The sequence below is a fragment of the Syngnathus acus genome, chromosome 19, assembly GCF_901709675.1.
Source record: "Syngnathus acus chromosome 19, fSynAcu1.2, whole genome shotgun sequence".
Classification (NCBI taxonomy): Eukaryota; Metazoa; Chordata; class Actinopteri; order Syngnathiformes; family Syngnathidae; genus Syngnathus; species Syngnathus acus.
The window spans coordinates 7635767-7654678 of NC_051103.1; the positions used below are offsets into that span (position 1 = coordinate 7635767).

At 41.6% G+C, this 18912-nt stretch overlaps 1 protein-coding gene across 1 annotated transcript; it reads left to right on the forward strand.

The window, feature by feature from the left end:
* Positions 1-13236: 13236 nt before the first annotated feature.
* Positions 13237-16534, forward strand: tob1b (transducer of ERBB2, 1b). The gene is made up of 2 exons (XM_037278969.1): positions 13237-13456; positions 14353-16534. Exon 2 carries the CDS (start codon positions 14533-14535, stop codon positions 15574-15576), a length of 1044 nt encoding a protein of 347 aa, XP_037134864.1. The 5' UTR covers positions 13237-13456; positions 14353-14532; the 3' UTR covers positions 15577-16534.
* Positions 16535-18912: the final 2378 nt, after the last annotated feature.

The window sequence follows — 18912 nt, forward strand, 5'->3', positions numbered from 1 at the left end:
GTCAGATCTGCCGTCAGCATTTGTCCTCGCTCGTGTGTGTTTTCTCTCCGAGAGATGACAAAAAAAAATGTAATTGCAGTCTAGCCATGTCAGTATTTATTTTAATGATTGAGCCTTTGCAATTCCGAATGTATCTTTGTACAGTATAAATGATCTAGTATGTATGAAACGGCTTGGCTTATTGCCATTGAAAAGTAGTAAGTAAGGGGAAACTACTGAGCTATGCAAAATATCTGCAGGGAGAAGAGTGATCGGTGGTGAGCAATAAGTTTTCTTCAAATAGACAAAAAAGTCAAGGAATTTCATCCAGCCACATTGTGATACTGAGCACTTTGTCCCAGACACTCTTCTTCCTCTTCCTCCCTGCTAAGAAGCAAAATGATTGTGTTCCAAGTTAGCAGTACACTCATACACAACTGTACTCCTGCAGCTCTTGCCTTACTTGTTTTTAAAAATCAATTAAAGAATATTTTGTGAGCAGAATGAGTTTGCTTCGGTGGTTTTAATTTGAGCAGCCTCACTTCCATTTTCTTCGATAACTCATCCATTAACCTGAATTGTATGTTTTTATGATTACAATACTATTTTTGTCTTTTTTTCTTTATTCAAGGATTCCTTACATGGCCCACTTGATTTTAGGATTTTTGAGTGTAATATGAGGTTTATGTGGGTGATAACTTTTTGCTAACAGTATCAATGACAATCAGGCACGGTGCTACACGGGAGCTAGGGTGTGCTATAGCTCCATCAGAAATCTCGAGACCCGCTAAAGCCCTTCTAGCATCGTGTGCGTGTGTGTGCATATATAAAAAATCCAGTTAAAATTCCTATTATATCAAACCTGCTCACATTGTGTAATTATGCTTTTACTGGGGGAAAAAAAATAGAACCAAGTGATGAAGATTGATATTTTCTGCCACATTTCAGCCATTAGCCCCAGAAGAGAATAAAAGCCTGGATAATAATCATAATCAACGGAGATAGGGAAGCTGTCAACTGTAATCATTTAGATTTAGTGCCAACAAGGAGCGGTTTGGTTACTGTTTAATTAATTGAATGATGTTAGAGGTGAACCAGGTGTTAGCTTCTGATAAGCAGAGGAGTGACAGAGGAAGCCAAATGTTGGCTTTGCAGGAGAAGTAGAGCTGCTTGTCTTCCACCAAGCAATGAAAGAATTACAAAAATTGGATGGATGATGAAAAGCAGGGGGCCCAGCATAGAGCCCTGGGGCACACCTGAAGTGACAGATTCAGCTGAATATGACAAATTATAGTTGTGCTACAGCTCCGAATAAATCAGCAAACTCGCGTAAGAATGCTGACGAGGTTGTTTGTTGGGTTAGCTGTGCCTACAGGCCACTTGTCTGGACTTCTGCTCCTGCCGCATAATAAAAGTGAAGTGCACGATGGAGACGGAGATTGTTGCTCTGACGACAAAAGAGACATATGGCTCTCTCCGGGAGTCCTCAGGTGCCAGGAAGTGCTAGCTGTGTCTGTACATGGAACCATGTTTAGAAAAGAAAATGTGCCTTCTGACATCTTTTGTTGTCCAGGATTCAGAGAGAATGGTGGAAAAAAATAGATGTCCTACAATTCTAAAAGCCTCCCACTTAACGTTTTAAATTGTGCAACCCTAGACTGTCAAAACAATATTGGAGAGCAGCTGACGGCATCATCAAACATTTATGAGTGAGAAAGAACGGCCGTGAAGGACACTGTGGAGCAATGGAAACAGAAAAAGTCATGCTAACAAAATATAAATGGAATCAATCTGCATGAGGTTCCTGCTTTTGCATGCTATTAGTTCTCTGCAGCAGATATATATGGAAGTGTACGTGACCACCTATAAAAAAAACAACTTATACTCGTCATTTTAGAGCCCGCTGGCTGAAAATCAACCTTCTAAACTAAATAACGGCTGCTGTTATTCTGCTGATTGTGTTGGATGAGTCAGAAAACATTATCTTGCATGGAAATGAGAGGTAGCAGTTTCCACGGAGACGAGACTTTGGTGTGTGTGTGTGTGTGTGTGTGTTGGTGGAGGAGGGTGCATTACAACTTGACCTTCCCTGCAGCTCCCGTCATGTCTACTCAGGAGTGCTTGCGGTTTCAGGGCAGGCAAGCAGAGGACAGAGTTCGAGTTGCACGTGGCATGCTGACATATGAAAAGGCAAAGAATTCAATTTTTAGGTCCACTTCGATGATTTTATTTGACAACCACCACCATCATCATCACAAACTTGCAACATTTTATTTGACATATAACCTGTGAGGTCATTGCAAATATTTAGAGCTTGCAAATCTGAAATGAGTAAAATGATCATTTGACGTGGAATGATTGTGTATTGAACAGCACACTTGATGATGTAACCACAGTGTGATGCTCTTTAATCAAGAACCTATGTCCAAAGAGGAGGGAAGATTGAGGTCAGCTTGTGTGTGTGTGTGGATGGATGGATGTGGGTACACCAGAGAAGACGATTAGTTGTGTTAGCGTCGCTGCTAATACTGGCACATATCTGCCTGCCACTGATCCTCATTAGCCCATATGGTCACAGAAAGGAAAGCGTCAAAGCACTGAGCAGATTAAAGCTGTATGTATTTACATTGGTGCGCTGTGCTACTTTCCATGTATGGTCATATCAAGAAAATGAATCTTGTACCTATTTTCACCACAATGAACCCATTGGCTTGAATTCCTCACTACTTTTCCCAAAATAGTCGAAGCATGCTTTCATGTCACATTCATACGTGTCGGATTTCGGCTCGTGTTTTGACCATAACCACTTCCGTTTGGTTTCCCCGCAACCTGTGACTGACTTCCATTCTCAGTTGCTTTAACATTTGCAAGCTTTAGCAATCAAGTGATTTTGATTTAGATTGCCAAGTATGGCCTTGTTGAGCTTTATCTGCCCCGGTTTGTTATAGCGGAAGGAGGTTAGCTCACTCCTTCCATCTGCTTGTCCTCTACGGAGTCTCCAGCCTGCTCTGCTGCACAAGCGGAGTACTTATGAACTGACTGGGATGACGGTAATTAAGAGATGCCGTGGACTCGGCGGACTGCTCCTAGCGTCTGTCCTTTTAAAGATGTCAAGCCTTGCATGCGGCCAGCCTGTTATTTATTATTACTAGCAGGTTGGACAAAACAGACATTGGCATTCGACTTGAGTATCATGTTGTTACATTGGGGTGTGGAAAAAAATCTTAGTTACTTATCATTAAATGAATCCTCTGTTTGGGCAATATTTTCAATATTGCTGTCATCAACACGTCTGTGCATATAATTAGCATATGGCTGTGAAATGAACGGACTGAACCATTCCACTTGATTCATTTATGAGGTATAAATAGAAATGTTATAAGGAACAACAACTCCCTTCCTCTCGTTAGCATTGTTATTCTTATTATTTTTAATAAAACAGAGGCTTTCATTCACCTGCTTTAAAGCCGCTGTTCATATGCAAATTTGGTGTGCTCTAAATTATTAAGCAAATACTCTTTTTGTTCATTTTCATAAATAGTCAATGCACATTATGTGCTGTGTTTGGGAACCAGAGAAATTTCCCAGCATGAAATACAATTTGTTTTGTAGCTTCATATAGATGTTATAAAATGAGGCGTTTATACATTTATATGGGTTGACAGTAATCATGGCCCTCCCAAGGAAACTATGACTACAATGCAGCCCGCGACAAAAATAAGTTTGACACCCCTGAGCTAGGGCTTTATTGATTACAAACACACAAGGTTAATAAAATGTAAATAGGGAGAGGTCAAGTCAACTGCATGATTAATGGAGGTGGAAGAAAAAGATTCTGACCAAGAGGACATAGCAACTGCAAGCTTATTTTTGTATGATCAGAAATCATTTGAATATACACCATATTTCAAACAATAATGCTCAAGATGTGTTTTCCATTCTCGTGGGTTTCAAAGTCTTCATTCATTTTCATTAGCAGTGAAGTAGAACAATCAAGCAGCTACTTTTTAAGTCGGATGAGCCTCATGCTTGGCTGCCCATGCTTTTAGAATGCTGGCACTGAAAATAGGAAATAGCACTAAAATGCTATTTTAACAATTAAATGACACTGAATAATTTGAGAAAGCAGGTTTTTCCAAAAAAATGCCTCCCTATTTCATCAGACTTCATTGAGCTGATAAAAATTCTGATTTCCTGATGACTGTTGGCAAAGAGAAGATTAAATATATGGAGAGCGCTTCACAGCTTCAGAGCTAATTTGCCCCAGGCCGTTGAGTTCACAGTATTGTCAAAATAGAATCCCAAATCATGCATACAGATTCTTATTTGAGGCAGCGTTTCTGTTTTTTTTTTTTTTTTTTCCCCCACTTTGCATTTCAAGTATGAGACTGGGGTTGATTATCTCATCAAAAGTAGGACAGGAGTGTGATGTGGAAAGAGTCTTTTGGAAGTACATGTCAAAGAAGTGTTATTGAGTCTCTCCATATCTGTGATTGGCAGAAGCTTATTTCTTCAATTGGAACTTTTAGGGCTGATTTGAATAGGAATATTAAATATTGAAAGCTGCGCCTTGGGTTTAGTATAGTTATTTATAGATATAGATATAAATATTTATTTAGTTGTTAGTTATTTCGTTAATTTTTTTATTTTTTTTCTGGTCCATGAAAGATTTTACATAGCAATAAATATGTTGTTTGCAGAAATACAACGGGGAAAAAATACAACCTCATTCTGGGGGTGTTTATGTTTTGACATCTATAAATTGCTTTGCTTTTTCAAGTCATGTTACCTCTCTTATGCTTCCTGGTGAGAAAAAAAATCCAAAGAGAATACAGGACTTATTGTTCACATGGAAAATGTTATTACTGCATTGAACGTGGAAAGGAATTACCTTTGAAAGCCAAACTCCCTCTGCCCACCCAATATGTGAGCCACAAAGGGGCTGTAAGCTTTCTGATGGTTTTATTTAGCCGCGCTTCATCCATCTGCCAAGCAACCAGGACTGAGATCATAGCAACTCCAAAACGCCAATTTATGCCCAAGCAATCAAAGCGGCCCCATCGCATCACTGCCTGCTAATAGACTTTGCACACAGGTATCGTGCACGTGGTCTGTGAGAGCAATGATGGAGGAAGGAAAAAAAAAAAAAAAAAAGCAATACTGCTGTGAGGATAAAATGAGAATCTGAACAGCTTTTTAGCCCGCAGTCGTCCCTTATCTGGCAAGGCCTCGACAACAGCTGGCCGCATCACTTCGTGTGACTGGAGGCTGCTGCCGTGATCTCCGTCAGATCTGCGGATTTGCAGATTAAAGATCTGCAAACCCAACCGGCACCCTAATCCACTTCCTGTCATCATGTGTCATTGGTCCCAGATGTGACTTTGTGACATGCCGCAGAAGAGTCAGCAAGCGATGCAACATCAACCTTCTTCTTTGTAAATGAAGTGGCACGGTATTATAGATCATGTTGTATCTTGTTGGCCGGGCCGGGCCGGGCCGGGCCGGCCACGATAATGCCCGTTGTAACTTTTCACTGCTCCTAACCTGGATAGCCCTGCATGCTGGAAAAGATGATGAAATGATGAATCAATTTCAATTGCCCCTCATATGATCAATCATATTCTCATTAATGTCTCAAGCACTGCCCGCAGCTGGACGGGCAAGATTACAAGTCAGGCTTCCAAATGGAACACTTTTATTGCTCTCGTCCTCGTGAAATATATTTTACAGTCTCGTAAGCCCATCAAGTTGCGTTCAATGTAATGTCGGAACAGCGCTCTGCTTTTATTGTCCTTTGAAAAACACACAAGGCATGGACCCATAGCAGGAAAACAATGATCTGAAATTTCGTCATAGATCATTTTGTTCCAGCAATTAGAAGCACACCTCATTAAAAGTCCTAATGAATGAATTTGCTCATGAATGTTGCTTCGCCGTAGATGCAATTACATTGTTGGTTCAAAGTACTTCCCTATCTGCTCCAATCATTTGCCAAAGTTGTCCTTTCACTTTGGTCAGGTACCATATAGCTGCCTTAATGGCAGCTGTGAGACTGAACATAAAGTTGCAGGCAGTTAACTCTTAATAATGAGATCAAACTTTCTATATGGACCCACAGGAACTATTGAACAACTTAATATGTGTTTCTTACTCTTGCCAAGATTTAATTCAGTCCATTAGTAAACAGACATTAAATAGGGCATCTTTTAATGAAGAGAAACACCTGGGAAGTTTCTCATTTAACTGCTATAGGATGTGAAAGTATTTTTCAGCATCTTGGGTATTTTGAGAATATATTTATTTTAGGGATTGCATTTAATTATAAATTCCGAATGGCTCATTTTCAGAAATGGACAGATAAACTTGTCTATATCGAGACAAACAAAGCCAAGGAAAATGAAGGTCTTCTTAATTTTCCTCTTACCTTGGGCAACCCTGCACTTATGATCAAGTTTTTATTTTTTTTCTGTGCAGCACTCGACTGCAGTGAAGGCTTTTACACTCCCAGTTGTGTCTCAATAATGCATGATTCACGTGTGAAACACAACACTGAGTCGAAACTAAAAGAACAGAAGACTGTTGAAATCCGGGACAACTAATAATCAAGCCTGTGTGTGCCGACTTTGATCAGTCGGCTTGAATAAGGCTCAAATTAGACCTAATGATTGCTCTATTGCTAGATCATTGTCTGGAATCATTTAAAGCACCATTAGCTGCTTCCAATTGACTCGAAAATGTTTGTTTTTTTCCCCTCTAGGAGAGAGTGGGCTTTCTAATCATACGTGTTGATCATTTGATTGTAAATATGCACTTTGGAGAATATGAAACAAAGACTTTTGAGCACGCCCGTGGGGGGGGACAAGCGCTATAGAAAAAAAATGGCTATAATTACGGTTCTTATTTAAATTCTTCCAAACTTCATTTCAGTGCTTTGAGCTTGACGCCGTGACAGCCAAATTAGAAATGAATATCATAACACGGACCAGTGAGGAATGAGCTGAAAAGACTTACTTGCTGCCTGCAGATGTCAATTGCCTCATGCAAACTTTCTTCTGAGAGAAAAGAAAGAAATATGACTCCCCTAAAAAAAAATACATTTTAATTCAGTCGAATTTACAGAGCGTCATTTCGTTGAATTTTAAAACAATATGGGAAAAGTATATCTTTTAAAACCGTGTCCAGCCCTTTGGGAAAGTGATTTACTGTGGCAACTCAATGATTCGGATGACTCCAAATTCTATTGAGAAAAATATTTTTTGTTTTGGTGGATAGTTGCATCAGGCGTATTTAACTAAATTGAGGCACGTGCCGCTTTATCATGGAAGCCCGGCCCGCATAGCCACATGCAAACACACAAACACAAACACACACGTGTGTGAGCCGTCGACTATCTCTCTCTCTCCCATGGACTTTGTTCTGAAAGCAGGTTTGTCCAAGCTGTTTGTACTGGCATGACTCCAAATTTTGGGCCATCATACTGTGACAGAATGCTGAGAGGTCGAGAACATGTTATTGAAGCACTATTCAACTGTGGGGTCATTATGGGTGACAGCTCGTAAAAATAAGATATACATGTTATATATTCTATATAGTGAGAATGTTTCCAGAATAAAGTCAAAAGTAGCAGTGATGGTTGGCTTCCTTCCTTGACCTCCCATTTTGATCAGGCCCAATTTGTGATGAATGGCTTTTCACATGGCCATGGAATGGCCCACCACTTCCCTGTGACATTCTTCCCAATAGTTGGCTCTTTTCCAGCTCTGGTCTCAGCTAAGGCATGTGCTCGTCTTCCTACCAACACCACTGAAGACAGCAAACGGTGCACCCAATGGCAGCAGTGGGAGGGTTTCATTTTTTAATTTCTACCACCAGGATAAGGACAATGAAATCGCATTCAAATAAAAATACAGAGTTATGAAAACATGACTTTTATAATGACTTGTTTACAAATAATTGGGTCTTTGGACTGTCTATTAAACAATCTGATCCCAAAAATGACTTTACAGTTCAACCAAGGTTAATTCAATCGATGTGTTTACTGGACATTACAGCAGAGTTTTCCTACGTCACACTTGGAGTTAAGCTGTCCGTGCGGAAATAGATCTTGTGATATTTCCTAACACAGCACAGCTTTATGCCTGCATTGTACTGAGAACTGAACTAGCCTTGTGTGTTCCATTCATACACGGTGACGTAACCAAAACACTCATGACGTTGGTGGGTGGGAGTTATGAGGGCAGCCGACCCCACTCGGGTAAAAAGGTGGCTTATATAACATGTAGTCATCTGTGCAAAAAGAAATGTTGTACATTCATGCTATGCAAATACAACACTGGTGGATGTCAATAAAGTTGGTCTAGAACACTTCATGGTTGTAATGATTATTCATTTCTTGTTTATATTAACATCTTTGTGTGACCAATTTTAATATTCCACTGTATTTCCATCCATGTATTTTCTGTCCTTCTTTGGGTAGTTGACTTTGAGAGCATCTGGCAATTCAGCACGAAAGAAATATCTCAAATGGACCTAAAAGAACAATTGATGCAAATGACCTGAATGTGACTGGTGTACATTGACTAGTCATCCTGACACAGTCTGAACTGCACTCAGTGGAAATTTCAAGCCAAACAGCAATGTCACAATTAGACTCCTCCTCCTTCTCCCCCCCTGGAGATTACCAACATTGAGCTGCTGATAGTTGCATTCATGCAGGCGAGCCGGGAAAACACTTTTTTTTTTTTTATTATATATACACGGCGGCTCTTTTTTCCCCTGTTCTCGGGCATTTTTTTTGTCTATCCTATCACCTTTGGCCATTTCTATCAAAGGACATTCATCAGCGAAATATGGCTCGACCCTCTCTTGTTACGCCAACAGCAGCACTGTGTCAGCTCCATGATCCAGAAAGCACTGGCTAATGGAACTGCTGCTTATGGCTGATGCTGATGGATTTCTATTCATCTCTTTTCCCGAGTAATTCACTATGTTTGTTTTATTTCGAACATTAAAAGGAAAAAGGAAAAATACAGAAAATGATAACTCCATAGTACAATAGAACATGAAAACAAACTCTCTTTGTATGTGCCATAAATACAGACAGGAGGTTCGAAGTAAACTTCAATTTTTTATTTTCATTGGTGTCATTTGTAGTTCTGGGGTTCTCCTTTATACCTGTATATTGAGTTGGCCAGCTCTATACTAAAGGTGTCAAAGCCGAGGCCCGGGGGCCAGGTACGGCCCGTCACATCATTCTACGTGGCCCGCAAAGACGAATTTTGCATCGACTTCATGTGTCAATAATCAAATTGCAAATCCTCGATACAGTCACCACAAGAGTCTCCTTCTAATCTATATTATACAGTCTGTGACGCCAATTAGCAGCCAGCATTAGCGGTCGCTCTCTGTGCACATGACTGACCATGACTTCTGGCTCATTAATTAATACTTGTCATCCTTCTTCACGGCTACCTTAGAAATCACAGAAGAACAGAGGCGTGCTCGCTCGCTCAGTCCTGCTGCATGCATCTCTGACATTTGTCAGAGAATCGCACTTAAGTGCTACTTTAACTGTGTGTGTGTATGTGGAGGGGTGTAAAAATAGTTGGCATCATTTCATGACAAACAGCAGAACGGAAGGCTTTCCACAAGAAGGTTCTGGGAGTCCATGTGAAATGACCACTTTGAAGGCGTTTATATGCAAATGTGGCGATGCATGTTGCTTCCACATGCTCTCGTTCAAGAATCATTTAGCTCTTTCTCCCTCAATTGTAATGTATTTGAAAGAATTCATGTCTATTCATATCTGGCAGTCATCGAATTCCACGCGTGTGTGACCTCTGCTAAGTTGTGTTTGTTTTCGACAGCAGCAGCTGAGCATAACATGGTTTTGTTGCATTTCATGCCTGCTGTTATGAAGCTTAATGCGTCTTACTTCGGATTCATGACACAGCAAATGGCAAGCCGCGCATAATCCTCCGACATGAAATCAAAGAGCCCCAATGGTATTTCAATGAGAAGAGCATAGTTGATCCCCTATTGCGCAACCTTCTATTCTCCTTGAGATGGCTGGATAGGAATCTGACTGGAGGTGAAAACGCAGGAAGCCATCTCAAATATCAAATGACTGGGAGCTAAGTGGCTTGCATGCATACTCAGTCTGCAATGGCGCTTCCATTTTTCTCAACTTTGAAATGATTTCCTCATGCCAACAATGCTGGTAATAAATCACTGTCTGCAAACATCATCATAGAGGAGACTTGAAGAAGAGAAGAAAGCAGATGGTTGTGCATGTGTGCATGAAGCTGTCAATTCCAGTGAGCTATCACCAAGGAACTGCTATGAATACTTATTGACCACTAGTCACTCATAAGACTGCAACAGAGCATAAAAAGACGCCTTCACTGAGGATCACGTTTCTTCAACATATATATGCATCCGAGTGTCGTGATTTTTTTCGCTGTATCACTGTTTATTTCTTGTCTCGTTAGGTTTTGTGTCCCTCCACCTGTTGTTAACCTGGTTGTGTCCACCAATCAGCTCACTGGTGTCTTGCCTAGGTGTTCCTCATCTCATCAGGTTGCTTGTGTTCAATTCCCAGCTTTCTTTTTGTCTTTGTTAGTTCATTGTTTGTCCTTTTTTGTGTGTGTAAATTTGGTGTCCTTAGAGTCCTCAGCCACGCAAAACCATGACATCAATTTGGAGATGAATTTCTAAGCCATGGAAAACAATGAAGAGCATTCTCATCAAATGAAGCAACACTTCTGGTAAGTAGCCTAATGGCCCATCTTCTTCATATTTATGGGTTAGGGTGAAGTCCTATTTCAGACAAAAACAAATCTGGCTAAATTTTGCACAAACATGTGTTATGGTCTGACAAAAACTAAGGTTCAACTCTTGGCCATCTTTGCTAAAGAGTTGCTTGCTGCCAACACAGCACACAAGCAGTTGATTGAAAAAGTCACATTTCTACCCACTGCCATTAAAAAAAAAAAAGCATGGGTGAAACCACATGTTCTACAAATGTATCTGAAAAAAAGGCCAACTATCCTGTATCTGCTTGGTGTTTCTGAAAAACAATTGAAAAAGCCATGAAACCAATAAGTGGCACTCAATAAGTAAGGAAAGATTGAAGCCATGTTTTGTAGGCACGCTATAATAAATCCATCTGTGCTCTCACTACTTGACAAACAACCAAGAGAAATGAATTCAGCGTGTGACAGTTTTTATTATTGAGTTTTCTCTCTATCGGCTCAGCAACGCTAAATTAACATAGCCGTCAAATAACACCATATTTCCATGGATGTTTCAATTCCTGCTTGTAAACAAGCAGATCCGTACTGTCCTAATTCCTTTTTTTTTTTACCTTTTGATTTCCAAAACCACCAACAATATGCATAATATTTGCATACTATTAAATACAAGCTCCAAAAAGGGAGGAAAGGATTTCACAGTGAGAAGAGACTACAGAAAAATGCCTATGTGGAGTTACTTGACTTAAAATAATTTGCATGAGTCGTGCTAAAACATCTCTCCCTTCATTAGCTGAGTCCCTTCCTCTCGACAACAGAAGGAAATGTTCACCTTGCTCGCTCGCCATTCTCTAGTGGGGAATAACAAATAAGTCATTGTTAGGCATGCTGTGGGACTATTATTCTACCTGCCTCTAGCCAAGACTAACACTCGCATACTGGCAATAGAAAGTGGGAGAATGAGCAAAAATGATCCGGGACCTCCTTGTGGTATATCGCTTGGGATGCCAACTCAAATGGAAAAACATATTTTGAAAGCTAGTTTTAAAACAAGAAAAGGAAACTTTGTGGGGAGCAGGGTAGAGCCGTAGCATGTTTGTCTCAGTTTGGAGTTTGCATGTTCTACCTGGTTTCTTTTTGACATGTCCTAAAGTATGAAAAGGAAAAATATCTTTCTCCGGTGGCCTTGATGTGTCTCCGACGATGTGTTCGGCCGCGGTGATGTTATCCATCACATTAGTAGTTTTGTGGTTGGTGGGGGACCCGTATTTCATCCCCTGCTGGGACTCAACCTGGGGAAAAAAACAACAGCGTCATGATGATCGCAGAATTTTATAGCCTCTGCAATTATGACCTGACTGCAGAGCAATATAGGACCAGGCTAAAGATCAACTGCAGTCATGCTGCCTCCATAAGAGAAAAAAGTAGGAAACTGTCCTCTAATTTTAGTATGATTCATGCATTTTAGTTGATTAATAGAAACTTTGGCAATGAGGACACGATATTGATTTCTAAGCTTCTCCATTCCACATCCTCGCCTGTCTTGTCTCCCTGGCAGTGCTAGCATGCCCCCGGCCTGCGAGATTCATATGGCATTGTATTTATTGTGCAAACACAGGAGTGCGGGAGCCCATGTTAGGTAAGGACAGACTGTGGCGTCAAGCTGACATGGGAGAACTTAAGCCCTAGCTGCACTGTTCAGCTGCTGTGAAAAGGTAGCCAGCACACAGGCACCATAACGCACTGGACAACCATTCATTTTTCACAATCTACAGATCCTATTGTGAAAATCTTAATCATAGAGAGTGGTCATTTTTCACATGCAGCAAGTGCAAACTCCCATCTGTTTTATTTAATGTTGTGGGAGTTGCGAAAAAAAGGTCGGCAGTTTAGATCAGTGGCTACTGTTGGTTCTTGGAACATCTAAATGTCATTTCTGAGTAGCAAGAAAACACTTGAGACAGGTGTGTGTGTAGTGTGTGTCATTTCTGGGTAGCAACAAAACACTTGAGACAGGTGTGTGTGAGTGTGCTTATGCAAGCGTGCGTCTCCCACAATGAAAGGCTGTCATTGAAAATTTGGCTTGCTTTCAAACTGTTAAGTTTGATCTGAAACGATCACTATTATTTTTATTATTCATCATAAAATCTCCCATGGTGTGACCGCGATAACCTTCATTTTAAAGGAGTTTGTGTCGCATTAAAATCGTAGTCATTGCAGTGATCAACTTTACCATTTAATCACCTTGCTATTGCATAAAATCCCATTTTTTATTCATATCATATTTTGACTCCAACTAAAGCAAAAATAGTTCGCAGCGCATCAAATGGCTAACCAATGCACATGTTGATTGAGCAAGACATTATCCAATCAGAAGCCAGCGTTCGATGGTTTGCCGGTCACGTAATTTGCTTAGCCAATGGAATCGCTCTGCCGGGTGTCAACCACTGTGAGCCGCATCGCCACCTCCTCCTTGTCGGCGGCGGAGGGATACTATATAAACAAGTCGCCATCACTCTTTAAAGGGCAGAGTTGTGCAAACTCCCAGGCTGCTTGCGGGGAGTCATTTGAGCAGGATTTGTGGCTCGACATCAAGCTATCGAAAGAAGGAAACGTGCCTGGAATCTAGACACGTCGACATCATCATTTCCTACTGCACTTTTAAAGTCCCCGATCCTCCAAGCGGAAGCCTGCTCTTGCAAGAAGGACCTACTGTCATTTTCCATGTAAGTACATGTTAAGTCAAACGCAGCGGTGTCATAATCGTCTAATTAACAATAAGAACTTCAGTGTGTATTTTCTTTTACTTTTTAATGAGTGACACCGGACTGTTAAATGTTGGTCACGCAGCATTTGTCGAATATTCTGGCTCCGACCACATACGTGACTTCATTTGACTTTTTGTTGTTGTTGCGTCCTTTAACCTTTAATCAATGACTTTGTAAATGATAAACCTCGACTCGCTACTCATACAGCATCGTCTCACGGTAGATTATTAAAAATAGATAAATGAATCCCCCCCCCACCACCACCACACACGCACAAAGTATGCTACACGGGCGTTCACACCCCTCACGGCAAGTTGCTAATGCTTGTGATGCTAATTTCGACACTGTCATGCAAGACAAAAAAGCAAACCTATTTCTAAAAGTGTCCTTTAAAATGCACGTCGAGCCAGTGTTGATTATGTAATGACAGCATTTGCCCTTGTGTCTTGTTGGAAGCCAGAGACGTAGCGCGGAGGGAGGGAGGGAGGGAGGAAGGAAGGATCCACCCCAAGCAAGATCTTTCTTTCTTTCGCTCGGCGTTTTGTCCGAACATGTTTTCAACATCCGCGTGATTATTGCACACTTTCCGTTCACAAACGCTTGCCTTTATTCTGTCACACGAGGAACACCGTGTTGACACAGTTAGTGACTCAATGGCTTATTTATAGAGGGGCTGATATCGTCCAGTTGAGAGATAGATGCAGTATTTGCAAACTCACTGTTGCTATTCAAGACGAGCTCCTGCTCCCTCTTCCATCATAGGCCGTTTTGTAGATGTCCAACATTTTCTGTTGGGCAAATGTACGAGTTGAAATAATGCAGAGGTACTAAAAGTGACTTGTCTTGTGTTTCAGGAACCAGAACCTCGCCACGTTTCAGGAAAGAGATTCATCTGATCCACAAGAAGTCAATCTATACCTTTCCATCACAACGGTCACTGCTGCCTTGAAGATTGTTTTTCTTTTCTTGTTTTTGCGGTGCCGCGGGGTTCCACAAACAACAGAGACTCAAACCTCATTACCAGCGAAGCAGCTATGCAGCTTGAAATTCAAGTAGCACTCAACTTTATTATTTCCTATCTCTACAACAAACTCCCCCGACGACGTGTGAATATCTTTGGCGAGGAGCTGGAGAGCTTGCTGAGGAAGAAATACGAAGGCCATTGGTATCCGGATAAGCCGTACAAAGGCTCGGGGTTCCGCTGCATCCATGTAGGGGAGAAGGTGGACCCGGTTGTGGAGCAGGCCGCTAAAGAGAGCGGGCTGGCCATAGAAGATGTCCGCAATAACCTCCCTCAGGACCTTAGCGTGTGGATTGACCCCTTCGAGGTTTCCTACCAGATCGGTGAGAAGGGAGCAGTCAAGGTGCTGTATGTGGACGATAGCAGTGAGAACGGTTCCGAGCTCGACAAGGAGATCAAGAACAGCTTTAATCCCGAGGCCCAAGTCTTTATGCCAATCACCGAGCCCGTCGGGGCCTTGTCGGAGTCCAGCTCTCCCTCCCCTCCTTTCGGGCAATCGGCCGCCGTCAGCCCCTCCTTCATGCCGCGGTCGGCCCAGCCGCTGACCTTCACCACCGCCACCTTTGCCGCCACCAAGTTCGGCTCCACCAAGATGAAAAGCAGCGGCCGCGGCAACAATAGCGCCAACGGCGGCGGTAGCAACAAGGCGGCGGCGGCGGCGGCGCGGTCGTCGCCCATCGGCAACCTGGGTCTGAATGTCAACACCTTGCTGAAGCAGAAAGCCATCTCCACCTCCATGCACTCGCTGTACGGGCTGGGCCTGAGTCAGCAGCAGCAGCAGCAGCAGCAGCAGAAGCAGCCCTCGGCTCTGTCCCCCAACGCCAAGGAGTTTGTGTTCCCCAACCTCCAGAGTCAGGCCAGCCCCGGCGGCGGGCCAGCGTTTGCCGCCGAGGCCTCCCTGGGGCTGGGCTCCCTGGGGCTGCCGTACAACAATGCCTTGGACGTGTTTGCAGCCTACGGAAGTCTCAACGACAAGTCCCTGGTGGATGGCCTCAACTTCAGTCTGAGCGCCATGCAGTATTCTAACCAGCAATTCCAGCCCGTCATGGCTAACTAAGTCACCACGCAAGACGGTTATTTATAAACCAAGTTGGCTCGGAAGAGAGAGGGAAAAACAAAACGCACACTTTGGAAACTGGCGTGCTAGCGACTCGTCAGTCAAGCGCATGTGCCCAAGGGTTTGCTAACTGGAAGCCCTTGAGATTGTTTTCTACTCGGAGAAGCTTGTTGTACAAACACATTCAAGCTTGGTTACTTCAATTCACCATGCGTTATTGCTTTTCTTTTTCCCTTTTTGCCAACCGAGCACAATAGTCTTTTATTTTTTACCATGTTGATGAAAATACTCCCAAAAAGAAAAACCCCACAAGCTTCGAGTTTTGGCCTCTTCCAGTATTTTGCAGTTGGTAAGACAAGGCAGATTTTTATGAATTGGCACTACTAAGTGGGGTTACTTGGTCTTTTTCTAATTGTATAATTTAATTTAGTACAAAGTTTGTAAGATATCAGAGTATATATTGTTTCTATGACATGGTGTTGCATTTATATCTTTTTACTACTCCAGTGATCTGTGATGGCTGCAGCAGCTTTTCCTTCTTTTTCTTTTTTTTTTAAAGACTTGTTAAAGAAATCCATCTTTAAAAGAAAAAAAATACACCAGATATTCTGAAGATTGTGTACAGAGTATTCCTTTAGTGGTGGAACTCAAGTGTAGGAATATTTGCTATTTCTGAAAGATGAATTGTATTTTCTTTTAAGAGGTTGAAGATTTTGCTATACTATGGAAAACAAATGTAATCGTATGGATATTAATTTTGTACCTACATTGTGCAATACTTGATGAAAAAAAAATACGGTATAACAAAGTATTTTGAGTCAGTGTCTTACATGTCAAGAGGGACTGAAATAGTTTATATTGTTAAGTTTGTATTAAATGCTTCAAAAGTATATGCTTGTCTTTATTATTTTTCATATTTGCACCCTGGTCTTTTTAATAAAAGAAACTACAGTTGGAAGATTTTGTCAACTCCGTTCTCTTTGCCTGCCTAAATATTTGGACGATTTTAGCACACGTAGCTGTTTCGCAAGCTAATAATAGAGGCGTGAGTAGCACGGGAGATTTATGCACGGGAAGGTTGCTCGTCCACCGATGAGCAAAATGCAAGTGATTTTCTTAAAATCTCCATTGCCGTAATCAATTGGTTGGACAAAACAGACGAGCAAACAATTCTTGTTCCCGGATCACCTTGTGGTTTTTTTTTTTTTTCCCCTTGCGGTCCTAATGAGAAACAATATGCAAAGCAGACTTTCAGTACAATGCACACAAGCATGAACATCTCAAGCCCACAGATGGTGCTGGGAAACTCCCAAGGTTGGCCCTGCTGTGACTCCATCTTGTCTAGTGTGTATACTCCACTTATTCAGTATTTTTTCAAATGCTTCATGGAAGGAAGCAGCTAGGGCATGTTTTGTTTGGAGTGAACAACCACAACAAATCACTTAGGAAATCTATTAACTAACATTTTCAAACAATGAAAAGATTTTTGTGTTTATTGGCAATTAACTAGTCCAAGATAATGAGGTGTAATGTACCGGGTCCAATTTTTAGGTCAGCTTTCCTTCAATTGTTAACATGCAAAATATTGAGTTTCATTCGAATCATTTCACATGACTACAGATGCATACATTTTTGTCCTTTAAGTGACATCATGGTTTTTTTTTCCCATGTGGCAGACCTACAACATGAAGTGAGCACAACGATAAAAACAAACAATGATCATGTCATGGATGGAGAAAGGCATTTTGTAAATAAATAGACAGATTTTCATATAAGCAGATCATATTGACTTTTTCTTAATCACTCGCCACTTTTCATAATCTATCTCCTTTAAAGTATTCAATGGAGAAGATGAAGTGAGAAAGGGATAGTTGTCATCCTGAATTCATTAAAGAGAATGAGGTTAACACCTGCATGTGATTTGGGATTTTAGCACGTGAGCCAAAGACGATACTGCCACGTGAGTGAGTGGAGTGGAGTGGAAGGAAGCATGACTGGGAGCTGCACACTTGATTAAAAAGACATAACCATGAGCCCAGATAAAGAGGATCGACACTAGCCTGTGTTATCTAATGATAAAGCCCAATACTGAGACTCAAATGAATAGAGGCTGCTCCGTGTTTGGCCAGGATAGAACTTGAGTCATTTGCAGCTTTCAACTGCTGCCAAGTCATTTTAGTGAGGATCATCCATTCTGTCCTATTCTTATTCCGCGGCTGACAATCGTTCAGGCTAAAAGCACCGCATCAATCCACCAGGGAGTCATAATCCATATTTCATTGCTCTCACAAGCCTAAAAAGAAAGCTTTGTTGCTATGACTTACTTTCACGACTCTCTCTTATGCCTAATTCACACTGACTGCGGAACGGATGTGTTGTGGTGGTGGAAGAAGTACGGACTGCAATGTGTCCGGAAATCTGTAACGGTGAGACCACGCCGAACGTCTGCATTTGTTTTTTTAAAATAATAATACCGTATTTTCCGGACTATAAGTTGCACCCCTGGCCCAACTATGAAAAAATAACTGCGACTTATAGTCCGGAAAATACGGTAATAATGAAAAAAATACAAAACTAGCTTCCAGAATGGCGGCCTCGCAAGTCAGTGTGAATAATGCCTTAGTGTCTGTTTGTTTTGCTTTGCAGGCAGAGTTGAAGGTTAGACAACCGAGAGGGTGTAGCGCATACTTCGATAGGTTTAAAAATAGACTTGTCTGCGTCATCCGAGGAGAATCCTTGCCTCTCCGCAATAAGCGACCCGCCCAGGTGCCAGCAACGGCTATGCAAATCCACAATTCTTCCTTCACACCTACTGACGTAACATGTGACGAGGCACCAACGCAATCCGGGCGCAATTCTCAAAGCGAAGGCATGAAGAGAAGCTTGAAAAGCAGGCCGACAGAGACAAAGCAGGGAGAGACCTTTTCATAAATACATTTCAGGCAAAACCTGTAGCCATGACAACCATTTCCTTGAGTTTTTCTGATGCTGATGATAGCTGCTTGAAGAAGAAAGAGAAAGCCAGTGCTGTATTTCACGAATGGTAAATGATGGAAGATGGATGGAATCTTATTTCCAGCTACATCTTCTGGAGCTTCGAAACAGGAAATAATGGTGTCACCAATCACGGTGCATTATCGGCATGAGTCTCCCTCCACATTTCCATTCGCCTGAAAAAATAATTAATGAGCTTGTCAGACAGCAGCAGTCTAAAATGCAAATATGTAAAAAGCAAAAAATGAGATCATTATGTCAAGATATGACTTCTGTTTTGAAGGATTCTTTTTTTTTGCATAAACTAAACATATAAAACATTTTGTGTCTCCAGCTTGTTTT

Excerpts from the sequence above, each read along its gene's own strand:
- tob1b (XM_037278969.1), top strand. The coding sequence starts at position 14,533 with ATGCAGCTTGAAATTCAAGTAGCACTCAACTTTATTATTTCCTATCTC.